At 35.3% G+C, this 13,023-nt stretch overlaps 2 protein-coding genes across 2 annotated transcripts; one reads left to right on the top strand and one right to left on the bottom strand.

The window, feature by feature from the left end:
* The first annotated feature begins 5,579 nt into the window (after positions 1–5,579).
* LOC129754016 (uncharacterized) lies at positions 5,580–7,634 on the top strand. The gene is made up of 5 exons (XM_055749871.1): positions 5,580–5,636; positions 5,697–6,033; positions 6,098–6,487; positions 6,551–6,891; positions 7,137–7,634. The coding sequence occupies exons 2-5, from the start codon at positions 5,697–5,699 to the stop codon at positions 7,632–7,634; spliced, it is 1,566 nt and encodes a 521-aa protein (XP_055605846.1). The 5' UTR covers positions 5,580–5,636.
* A 196-nt stretch (positions 7,635–7,830) lies between these two features.
* On the bottom strand, positions 7,831–10,058 carry LOC129754015 (uncharacterized). Its single transcript, XM_055749870.1, has one exon. It carries the CDS (start codon positions 9,418–9,420, stop codon positions 7,831–7,833), a length of 1,590 nt encoding a protein of 529 aa, XP_055605845.1. The 5' UTR covers positions 9,421–10,058.
* Between the last annotated feature and the right edge of the window lie 2,965 nt (positions 10,059–13,023).

The following is a 13,023-nucleotide window of genomic DNA, read 5'->3' as shown; positions in this document are numbered from 1 at the left end:
GCTTTGATCCCTCGCCGAAGGAAAAAAAGGGATCAATTTTGAGTTCGCAGTTCGAACTCCGTTTTGATCCATCGCAAGGAGGAAAAAAGGGTACTTAACTGTAAGTTCATAGAATCGAACTATGTTTTGAACCTCGGTCATACTTAATTTTGAGTTAAAAAAAAAAGAGCGTGTGGGTCCTCTAGGACTTCTTACACGATTTACCATGTGTACTTTGGAAGAATAGTTGATTTACAGCTGTTTTTGTATCTCTCACTGGGACTTTTCTGGATTTTTCTCGAAAAAAAAATTTTCAATGAACTTCAGTATTAGACGCTATCTCAATAACCACTTGACAGATTGTCACCAAATTTTGTCCACGTACACATTACATTACCAGGTAGCTTCACTTAAAATTTAATCAATTTCCATCAATGCATTCAAAAGTTATTCACAAAACAAAGTGTTGCATTTTTTTCGAATACACTTCTTACCTCTTTACCATTTGAAAAGGATTCTTGTCTTTGTACCATAAAATCACAACGCTACAAATGATACTGGAAGATATCAACGAATTCCAGGACTCTCTTCTGCTAGTGTTCGTTGATTTTTAAAAAGCATTCGACCGACTGAACCACGAAAATATCTGGGTGGCTCTAAGGCGACGAGAAGTCCCAGAGAAACTAGTCCATCTCATCGAAGCACAGTACGAGGCATTTTCGTGCAAGGTCCTGGGGTCCAAAAAGCTTCTTTTTGATCCAAAACTCATCCGGGATTTTTTGCAGAATTTTTAAGTCACGTTTACATAAGTATATTTGAACTTTTATGTTTGTATAGCAAATTTCAATATTTTGTACTGAAATATCAACATCATTTTCTCTGGCAGTGTCGAAGACCGTAACTTCATATCTTATCAGGCGAAAAAATTATGTCATTTGGCATTGGAAAACAATAAATTCAATTAACATCACTGCTGATGCCTTGCGAAGTGTTGCATGAAAAGTAGTCATGCAATACCTCGCTAGGCACCCAGCAGTGATGTCAATTTATTTTTTGTTTTTCAATGCCAAAAGACATACCACCAAAGCGAAGGTTTTTTGATCCGTGGGAAATTCAAAAATAACCCAAAACCGACCCAGTCTACTGTACATGCCACCCTTCTACCCTTGAACAACTTATTTTTTTCGAGATATGTATCATCTTACACGGTCTTCGGAGGATAAGTTTGAAATTACGTCTGGGTTAGGAAACCAAATGAGCTGATATTGGGCATAGAGCATTCCGGTAGGTCAAAGGGCGCCCCCAAGCCCCCAACGTATTCTTTTTTTTGGATCATTCTAATGTACCGTTATTCATTCTCATTATCGAATAATCACGTTCATTCGAAAAATTTGTTGAAATCGGTCGTAGTTAATCGACAAGTCTTACACAAATTTCGAAGTTTAACATGTCCAGTTTTTATCTTACCGATGGCAGTTCTGCTCCGATCGAGAACGATACTTCCACCTCGGCGGATTTTTGCACCGGCTGGGCCTGCAGATCTAGAAACCCAAAGTACACAGCACGTTCCGGATCATACCGATAGCTGAAAATCACTGGACAGGGCGAGATGGCCGAATTCGGTTGCTTAGCAGCCGGCACCGAAACCGTTGGATCGAGCAGCATCGTTACCATCACCGCAAAAACGATGATTGCCGGCAGACGGAGGTTATTATTAAAACACGTCAATTGCGACATGGCGATTAAACGAGTTACACTCTCCTAAAGTACGGGCTAAAACTAGCTTAGGAAGACAACGTTACTTTAACTAAACCTGTATCGACCGGTGGCTATGTGGGTACCGATAGAATTTATTTTTATTTACACGTATGGGAAAATACGTCCGATTTGATTGGGCGTCCGATTAGAACTGAACAAACTGCGCCGTTTGTTGCTGGCAGGAAGAATTCGCCTTCGCCTTCCAGAACCTGCAGCAGCAGCAGCATCAGAGACAAACCCACTTGTTTGGGCTTATACGGATCAAAGGCGAGTGCGGCTGTGTGAGATGGGAAATCTGCCGCGACACCATAATCATCTGCTTTGACTTTATCATCTCCCAGCAGAACGCGCGGCCGGCAAGATTACCCGAAAGGGGACGTCCATACTGAGTGACCATCAAACGGCATTAGTCAGTATCAGACGCGGGCCGCGGCACGTTTATGCTAAAACCAAAACCGCGCGCGGTAGACTTCAGTAGGTTTTTGTCACAGGGAAGCCGCCACAGGTGGAGTGGAGTGATCTCACTTTTCTAAGTAGATTGTGCCTGCTCTCAGTCGCCGGACATCTTTATCCATCTGGCGGAATTGTTATTTCTTATTTTGTTTTCCGCTCGAGATCAGGAAGGAACTATATTTTCATCCGAGCATTTCTTTCAAGACGACGAAAAAATCGTTATTCTGAATTTAAATTTTTTAAGCTGATTATAAGCTCACGCTCTGGCACGAGTTTTCGCTCTGCGGATTTGATATCGATATGCACGTTATTCCAACTCTTCCCTTTCCGAATTATCGAACGATATGAATCAATCTGAAAACCAAATACGAAACAAGCAGGCAACAAAATTGATTTTGAACTAGGTATTTCGATAAACGAATTAGGTAAACAAATATAGAATAATCAATTGGAACCGTCAAATGCCATCACTTTTCTAATCACATTCCTGAAAAGCTTCACAACTGTTGAATTCAATTCTACTCTGCTTATGATAATTAAATATTCATCTGAATCAAAGCAATCGAAAGATTCCTTTTAATTCAACCACGGTAAATGAAAAGTTCATATACCAGTATTTCGATAGCAACTTACTACCTTCTTCAGTGAACGTTTTCGATTGATTCATCAGATGAGTGAAAATTTTGGCTGCTGTTTAACCATAGCATCGGATTTCTGTGCATAACACGGCTTAGCAAACGCCTATATTTTCATTTATGCAGCATCCCTTATTATAAGTAGGCTCTTCTTAGCTTCTGCTCGAAACTGGATTTACACATTTACATGGACGAGAATTGTGGAGAATATTCAGACAATTTGCGTCTAACAAACATGATACTAACTCCGTCGGATTTTGTGGCACTGTGGGCGCGGTCCTATGGGGGGGGGGGGGGGGGGGTGATCGGGGTGATCACCCTCCCAAGCGGCAAAAAACCGTTACAAAATACTCGCAAACGATGGAATTTCTATGAAAAGTTCGAACATTTCCTAGTAGATGTTCTATGGAATTTTCAAAATTTTCCACTCCGTGGGGGTGATTGTTAAATAAATTATTTTTTTTTCTTAGATTCTTAAAATTGGAAAAAAATCGGTCCGCCAAACTTAAACCGCTGTAACTTGCAATCCCGTAGACCAATTTTCACCAAATTACTTTTGTTATGTCACCTACAGTGTTTAATTCGAAATTGCTGACCGTCTATGAATCTTTTATTAATTTTTATACAATCATATCCATTCAATTTTCTAAAAATACCAAAAATACTACACAAAAATACTGCACTTTTTTACTAAATCAATCGTTTCAAATTTGTAACTGTATCTTTCGATTCAGTTACAATAAATTAAAAAATCTGTAAGAGCTTGCAATTTAAAAGAAAACAAATAAAGATAAAGTTCCGAAAGTTGCATACTTAAGAATTTGATTTTAATGATTTTGTTTTAGAATTAAATTTATATTTAAAAATTGAAGAATCGAAACAAGAGTTTATATTAATTAGTTTTTTCGAATCACGATACAGCAATATACTTCTGAAAAATAATAAAACATTCAGTTTTAAATTCATAGCAATTGTTAACACATTCTCAAATAATTGGTTGGATTTCAAAAGATATTGTTGGAAAACGAGAATCACTAAAATTTTGGTGAGAGTTTTGCGGTGATATTAAAATATTGTAGATACCTAACTTGAGATTTTATTCACATGTGTGTATTTTTTCATTTGTAAAATTACATTTATATCGGAAGGTTCTTTAAAGAGTTCTTAAATTGATAATTTTCAAACTGCTGAATATACAAATGACGAAAATTATCTTTTTGTCAACAATTGTTCGCAGTGAATATTAAAGATTCGCAGATTGTTTTATAAAAGGATGTATATGCTGTTTAAAAGGATATCAAAATAACCCAGTGAACATTTTGGTCTGTATATTTCAGTTGTTTCTGAGATATACGCACTTTTGTACAATCTGAAAAAGTTGTATAGAATATTCTATATGAGCCTGTACGTACCAAAGTGGAGGCAATATACGGACCAAATTTTGCTCACCTTGAAAATATAAAACTTTGTATTGCATTTTCAACAATTTGATAGCAACTTTGCTTAGCACAAAATCTTAGGATTGTACAACTTACAACTTTCTCTTGCCTGTCTTACAATTTGATTACAATTTCCTTTTGCAGGTAGCCTGAGGTTTGTACAACTTCCTTCGCCATTTAATACAATTTATTGTTACTGTATTCCAAAGCAATTATATTTTTCCCTTATAACGATTCTACTATGAAACGCCGCGAACATAAATACAATAGAATTTAATGTTTACTGCGAAAAAAAATTTAACCATATACAACTTTTTGTGTCTTTGATTAAATTGATGAACACCGTGTTAAAAAAAAAACTGAATGCCAATTTTCAAATACTGCGTTTGCATATTGTCATCCTGTGAACGTCCTTAACATTAACTGTTGGTTTGATAATGCATATGTTTTTGATCAATCTTCCCTCAGTCTCGAACTCACAACGTTCCGATCCCTATCCTTCGATGCTTCCTCGGTGCCATTTCATGTTGATACCAACAAGCAAATTTGTTCATGTACAGTCGAGAGCTCCGTTTAAAAATCAGTTGATCGTATAAAATACCACTGACTGCATCATTTCGGAATCCAAATCTATTTATAGATGCCGTTTTTTTAAATATAACTTTATCTTATCTCATTGACGATTCTATTACAATCAATAATAGTATTCAGCGCTGTGCGATCTTAGCTTGCTATTTACTGTACGGTTAAACAATTCGACAATCTGCAAAACATAGATGATGTCAGTGTTGTCAGTATATCTGCAAGACGTGCCGTCTTTTGCAATTCATTTCTTTTAAATATATTAATCCAATATTTCTGACAAAGCTGCGTGCAAATTTTTTTATTATTTTATCTGCGTACACCTATATTTTTTAAGCGCGGTGGTTACATAAGTTGTTGAACATGTAATTGATTCAACTTTGTTTAAGAAAATTCACTGAAAAACGCTACATTGAAAGTCCAAGTAAGAAAACCGCGATAAAACCAGTAATAAAAAGAGACCACAGCACCAGTAACGTCGAGTAAAAGATTGCACCCTGGTGCGGAAGTCGACCAATCTGCACTCCGTAAAGCAGGCCACTCTGCACCCCAAGGATCAGTAAAAAATCCACGTTGGAAAAATAAGTGTAAAATTTAATAAGCAAATAAAAGAAGTCTATGTATATGCAATTCAAAAAATTTAACACACATATAGCAAAAACTTTAATCGCAGAAACCATGCAATCAAAGCATATCTGGCAGCACTGCATAAATGTAAACAATCATTGCCAAAACAAGAAATCTAGTGTTCAACTTTTAAGTTGTCTCCGTGATCTTTGCTGTTTTAACCGTAAGTATTTGATACAATTCAACTGTTTTATGTAAATTATAAATAATACTTGCATTTCAGATGTTCAGTGTCGTACAATTTGTTGAAAACAACAAATTCAAGGTACTGGCGGTCCCATCATCATGGGTGAAGCAAAACAAATTGCTCTGGCCGAAACATTTGTCTTGTGAAAAGATAGAGCAGATGCGTGAAAGTGGAACCGAGTACCATGGATCGACAAAACGCATTCCAGCTATTTTGTTCAAAAAGTTTCGCAGTTTTGCTGCAGCGGAAGCAGCTGTAACGACGATGGAGAACAAAGAGGTTTCGGACATAGAGGGAAAGAAAAAGCTTCTCAAATCTGCTGCTAAGCGACAAAAAGTGCATCCTCAGACCAATTACGATGCTATGTGTCAAGGTACAGTTAAAAGTAATTCAAACGGATTTAAATAATTGAATTTATGACCTTTTTTAATTTTCAGTTCTGACCCAGCAAGCTTCGTCATCAGCATCATCCTATCCGGCTCCTCCAAAGACCCAGCCAGCTTCCTCATCTACATCAGCGTCTTATCCGGCTCATCCAAAGACCCAGCAAGCATCGTCATCCCAGCCATCTCAACCGGCTCCTCCAAACTTCCAAAATACACAGCAAGTAGTGACAGGTTTTGCATCACATCAATCCCAGATGAATGCTCCGAAAGGCCCTAAGATGGAAATTCCTACTGTACCTGAAGATTTTTTGTACTCCACTGAGCTGGTCCAGTATCCTGACGCAGTTGGTAATCTTTCGCTACATTCCAGTAACAACGTATACTACATTGAAACACCTCCCATTGCGAATGAAGAAATTATCGAGACAGCTAACATCACAGGTGAGTTTTACAAGACGTGAAAAGACAAGACACTCTTATCATAGTTTCACTATTAACTTCTAGATAATTCTAATGTTCATACTCAAGCATCGTTGAATGAGGAATTAAAGCGGTTTATTGCGACAACCGTGAAGGGAACGGTTTCTGAATCCATTCACAAAGCTGTTCAGACTACTATTCCAGCAATTGTTCAGGCTACTGTGGATCGTTGCATGAAAGAGGGCTTTCAGGAAGGATTTTCCCGGATGGCAGTTCTGATGGAAATGCAAAAGCCAACGTCAAGTGTCAATTCCGTCCAGAACAGTGTGCTTGATTGTGCGGAAAAACATGTTCTGATTAAAGATGAGGAGGACCTCGCCGAGTGGAACATCAGACTGGCGAATAGAGAGGTCTTCACATGTTACGTAAGTTTAATTTGAATATTCTCTCTATTTCTACACCCCTCCCCCACTCCTCTCACTCTGTCTCTCTCTCTTTCTCCCTCTCATTTATCCAAGTTCTTTCTTAATAATTGAATGAGCCGATTCAAATTTGCTACAAATTCCGTGAAAAGCTATGCCACAGACAAACGAACTCAACTCCTAGAACATTTTTTTAAGTTTTAAGTAATGATTGCTTACAACTATCCTTACACATTTTATCATTGCAGGTTGATTATTTTGCAAAAATCGTTATTCCCAATGCTTATTACGGTCGAGGTGACAATGCATTCTACGCTTTAGTGGACTGTCTTTTTACACGCGATTTTTGGAAGCAATTTACATGGACGGGAATAAGTCGCGGTGATAAATGCAAGCGAGGATTTCGCGAATACGGGAACGTAACACAGTTACTGTTACACATCATCCAAGTTGGCGATCCAACTTACAATGCTAACATGATCGAAGCTTTCTGTAAAACTAAACTCTTCCGACATTGTAAGCAACGGTCCGAGAGCCGTCTGCTTCGAAAGTCTACGGTTCGTCCGGGACGGATTCGCAAAGACGTTAACGAGAGTAACGGAAAAGCTCGTGTAGTCAAAGAGCAGACTACCATGAAAGAAGGAACTGAAGAAGAACAGTCGGAAGAAGAGACGGAGATAGAGATTGACGATGGTGGTATTCTTGAAGAGGAGAATTACAATGAACCACAGATTGATAATGATTAGTTTGAATTTTCGCGTTAATTTTGATTTTTTCGTAAGTTTAAAATTTAAAATAGAAAAACAAAGAAAGAGAAATTAATTTTGATTTTGTCCTAAGTTTGAGATTTAAAAAAGAAAAACAAAGAAAGAGAAAAATTAAATAAACACATACTGTATCAATTGTTTTATTTTCAGAACATGTGACAAGAATACAATCTGTTTAATTCAAAGTATGTATGAGTGGTATAAATACAGTTCCATCTGCACAAGAAATAGCTACAAGTTTACACATTATCGCACTGCATTCGTACAAATTATTTTTTGATCGGTTTTTAAGGTTTTGATTTGCAACATAAATATGTATAACAGATGATTTAAATGGTTTTGAGAAAAAATCTGCTTGGTTTAGCAGATGCTGCCCTTCAATCTTCCAGTCATTTTTACTTTCGATTATGTTTACGACGCAAACAATTTTCAATGATTTTGATAAAAACCATCTATCTTTACAGGCAGTGCTCAATATAAAACTTGGGAAAGTGATTTTACAAATCTTTTTGGTTTTCTCAACTGATATTGGAGATTTACTTATGATCTGCTCTTCAAAGGAAAATGACTCTCCTGCATTCATATTCTCTGAAATACGATTCGCCACCTGCGCTAGTGGATTTGGCCCTGCTTTAAGCAATTTTTTTAATGTGTGCAAATAATTTTCGAATGGATATGCGCTGAGTGTTGACAAATCCCCGAACCTTTCGACCTCATCAACAACATGACACAGATTATGGATGTTACTGGTAACATATTCTACACCATATAAAGACTTAAAACTATTTATAAAATCATTGAATAGGCATCGCGCTACTGGGAGTAGATGTTTATACTTATTAGCTGAACAAATTCTAATGGCACAGTACAAATAAACGAAATTGTCATAGTATTTCTCTGGTAAATAACTTTTCAATATGACTATTCCAACATAGTTCAAAAAACTGCGGTATTCTAATCCTTTCCATAACGATACAAATTCAAGAGACCGCATGCGACGATGGATTTCAGAAGGAAACCTGACATTCACGAGAAATTCGGAAATTTTAGCTTTTTCAAAAGTACTCCATTTAGCTTTGTTGGTCATTTTTCCAGTACGCCAGCTGGTTAGTAATTTTTTCATTACTCCCAATTCCAACAGGTGAAGAGAATCGCTTACAATGACGTCTTCAATCAGATCTATTGGGAGTTTAGTTAGAGGAGTATCCCGTCGTTGATGATCTAAATATTTCTTTTCACGGAAGTCTTCATCGGTACGCTTTGTAGCATTTATATCGGGGTACACCATAGTATTTGTGATATGCAAATATTGCCCTTTCGTAGTACATTTTAGGCAACCAAATTTACCATTAAAGCTTGTTACGCCTTTTATGAAAGCACGCGCCGGGCTATCGCAGATGAAGCAACGTATTTTAACAGTAATCAAATAACCGTTTACTGTCATCCCAGCTTCCAATATAGGCAGCAGCTCGTCGATGAAAGGTGTAAGAAACTCTGATGCATCTTTCGGCTTAGCGGTCCCGTAGTAAATACCTACAGCGAATGGAGGCATTTCCGGAAACTCCTGAACAGAGCAAAGAATTGGCCAAAAATTTTTGAGAGAGCTTTTAAAAATCGGCAAGCCGTCAACATTGATGTTAATAGAAATAGATATGGATCTATCGAGCTTATCGAATAAATTTCGAAGGCAAAACTCGAACCCATGATGCCAATATTGTCCATTGTCGGCCATACTGATGAACGTCGTGTTTCTTGGAGTTTTCATTAGTGTTCTTGGGTCAGCAGGAAGATTCACATCCAGATTCTGGTTCAATATCGCGAGTAATGATTTCAGTGCTAACTGCGAAACATGAAACTCTGAAGCCCATTTTTGAAGTTCAGTTTTAAGAGGACTTGGGTCTAAAAATAATTTGATAAGTATTAAGTTAAAGCTATTTTATTTTTAAAAGGTACCAGAATTATCGAGTTTTATGGATTCACTATAATCAAGCTGATTTTCACTGGTTCGGAATTCTTCAGTGTCAAGCGAAGGATTTGCTGCTAAAATTAAATTAGGATGTATTATTTATCATTCATACACAGCTTTCACATCAAACATTACCCGGAATATTAAATTCGCTGGATTCTAAAGAATCGAACATTTCTTGACTTCCATGGGACACTTCGTGGGACAACACTGAATCTTTTTCTGTCGGAGATGTCTTAGAAGCAGCATCTGATTCTATGGAATCGTTTATCACAGAACCGGATTGTTTGAAGCGTCGCCTGTGTTTTTGCAAACCCCGACTGTATGTGCCACTTTTTTTCATTTTTATAATTTTTCTCTTAATTAAAACTGACTTCATTTTTGCAACAAAATTTGTAAAGGATTTCCAATTTTTGCAATTGTTGACATAAGATGATTACGATACTTCTTAGCATAGGAATTGCATTATTAATAATTATTAATGGATCAAGTTTATTTCAATAAGAAACTTTGAATGACAAGTACGAACAGATTGTTCAAATTCCATTATACGATGTTCTCACAATTACTGTACGACTTTTCATGGAAATAATACGTCATCAAAGATCGCAAGCAAGAAAGATTGCTTAATTGTACAGTGGGATTTAATATTGAGCTTTACACAATTCTACTGCGTTTCAAAACAACTTTATTGATCTTTCTATACGATTAACAAAATGTTATCGTAAATAATGAACTATACAAACCATAAACGATAAAATATAACTTGGTTAAGCCACAACATGATGTTTATACAATTCCAATCTAAACTGAATGCTTAAACAATCTACAATGAACACTTCTTTACGATTTCTGGTTATCTGGGAAGTAAGTAAGAAAGTTTGTTAAACTTCTCTAATTTCTAACTTTTTTTTAAATATCAACCTCTTATTAATTTAAATGAAATTAATAAGGGAAGAGGAGAAGCAGTGTGCATCATGGTCGTGAAATATGTTTTTTTAAGAAGTATATCTAATCAAATTCATCCATTACTTTGATGATTTATCACTTAAATCCAAAAAATTGTTTGAATCATTACAAATTGTATGCTGATATGAAATATTTTTTCAAGAACCCAATTTACGCCTGTATTTTTTATCTAAATGTTCAACTCCAATTCAAAAGGGTTTTTTTTTTATAAATTCACATGGCCACAGAATTAAAACTTTTTTAGATGAAAAGAATTTAAGAGCTAATTTTAATTTATGTTGGTGCCCTAAATTGTTTTCAAGTAGGTTAAAAATTATTCAAGAAAATTCTGCACTTTTCTGACAAAACTTTTAAACATTATAATAAAAATTCGAAAGAAGGGTTCATATCACATTTCTTTCCACAAAAACGCTAGTAATGTTGACTTCTGTGAAATTATAATAATTTAAGTTTTCTGTTTATTTACTGTTCCCAATTTTGTAAAATAATAGACTTTTAACGAATGTTTAAAGAAGTAATGACTACATAGGATTTAAGATATTTCTCAAAGCAGAAACCAATTCGTTTACCAGAATTTAGCATTTTTTTTTAAATTAAATAAAATCTTTGTTTTTAAAAACTTTCTTAAGTAATGTCAGAAATTCTTGTGTTTTAGAATTATTAAACACTGTAGATTTTTTCAAGATCATTCATCATCATGAAAGTAGTATTCCCTTATTGAATAAAATATAATAAACAAGTTCAGAATCGGCTTTTTTTTCATGTTAACTTGTAAGTTCATCAGTTATCGATGATTGATTTTACTCAAAACTGATTCTTTTTAAAACTCCATATAAACTCCATATCATCAAAACGAGAGGTGATAAACAAAATCTAGTTGAAGTACGAGTTATACTAAATCAATAATTAAAACATAGACACCAAAATGCTATCTCTTGCATTATTTTGGAAAGACGTTTTTATTAGAAAAAATCATTTTCAAATGTTAAAAACTATTTTTTTTTTCATCTTCATATTATATTTAAATTTATGAAGAGTTAATCACCGTGATTTTGTTGTTAATTTTATTTATCGACGTTATCGATGAAAATTAAAAGAACATAATTAAGAACATTTCAACATTATGAAGATTCTTGTCAAATAGAAAGTTAGAAATGTATGGATATTGAAAATGAGAAAGTAGAATTTTATAAGAAGCATTTTAATCACATGTCATCAATTCATTCCTCATAGATAAAAATATAAACAAATGAATAAATGAATGAATAAAAGGGATCAGTTTCGTGTTTGAACATTCAAGAACTCCTCCAATTCCCGAATTGCACTTTGTCAGTGATGATGAATTGTTGTTGTATTTTAAATACACAAAGTTATAAACTTGAGAACTTGATAGAATTACTTATTTTCATTTTTAAATTAATCATTTACTAATTTCGAATAAATTCTCTGTAGTTCACAATGGATATAATTTCCTCATCGGTTATTCACAATTCAAATTGTGATTGAATAGTATTTCAAATGGATGACATATCAGAGGAATTCTTCAACCGAATCTAAAATTGAAATTGAAGAAAAGAAATGTATGTATGTATGTATGAGAACCCACCAGTGGCTGATAGGTCTTTCGACCCGAGGCGGTACGGGAAGTCTCGATCGCACATTCAAATATTGTTAATACTTAACTTACAACAATAATTGCAGCACAACCAAGGGGTCCGTTACCACTGGCTTGGGACAGGTTTGACTCATCTCACTCCCTTCCAACTGTTCGAAACAAATAAAGAATCCTGAAAAGGTACCTATTTAAGTAACCTACTCATGATTCCCAATTTGCCGAGATACTCCGGCTGGCTTGAACCCACAATCCATTGTATATCAGTCTTCCGATCGTTTGATGTCCTGTCCGATCCCCCCACTAAACCCCATAATAGAGTTAAGCTATTTTAATATACAATCAAAAAAAATATTTACATGTTTCAACTCAGGTTTTATCTCTTACCTTGTTACAATTTGCCATTCCCTTGCATCGTTGTACTTACCACTGTACCCCTATAATGGAAGCATTCTTATTATTATATCAAAAAACAGTGCTTCAAAACTACTTATCGCAGCATGCCGAGTTTTCTGACACTGATTTGAGATCAGAGAAATTCACTTTGCCACCCCAGCACACCATAACATTGCTTTAAAAAATCATTAATTGAAATTGAAGAAAAGAAATGTAAATTAATATGGTTGATAATTTACATTATTATCAATTATTCTGACCTGATCTGATTTTTTGTAAGAATTCGAGTTTAATTTCTTATCAAATATGGTGTTATATTTGATCTATTCTTCTTCTGTCCACTGATTTTTATGACCGAAGCTTCAAATTCTGGCTTTATTCCAATTTTCAATTCGCATTCCGTATGTTTTGAAAATACTTGCTTG

Source organism: Uranotaenia lowii, chromosome 3, assembly GCF_029784155.1.
Source record: "Uranotaenia lowii strain MFRU-FL chromosome 3, ASM2978415v1, whole genome shotgun sequence".
Taxonomy (NCBI): Eukaryota; Metazoa; Arthropoda; class Insecta; order Diptera; family Culicidae; genus Uranotaenia; species Uranotaenia lowii.
Note: the sequence above shows the minus strand (reverse complement) of the source record. Positions and strands in the feature narration are given on the sequence as shown.

Coding starts and splice junctions, on each gene's coding strand:
- LOC129754016 (XM_055749871.1), top strand. CDS start 5,697: ATGTTCAGTGTCGTACAATTTGTTGAAAACAACAAATTCAAGGTACTG. Junction 6,488..6,550: donor CGAGACAGCTAACATCACAG/GTGAGTTTTACA, acceptor ATTAACTTCTAG/ATAATTCTAATGTTCATACT. Junction 6,892..7,136: donor GAGAGGTCTTCACATGTTAC/GTAAGTTTAATT, acceptor TTATCATTGCAG/GTTGATTATTTTGCAAAAAT.
- LOC129754015 (XM_055749870.1), bottom strand. CDS start 9,420: ATGAAAACTCCAAGAAACACGACGTTCATCAGTATGGCCGACAATGGA.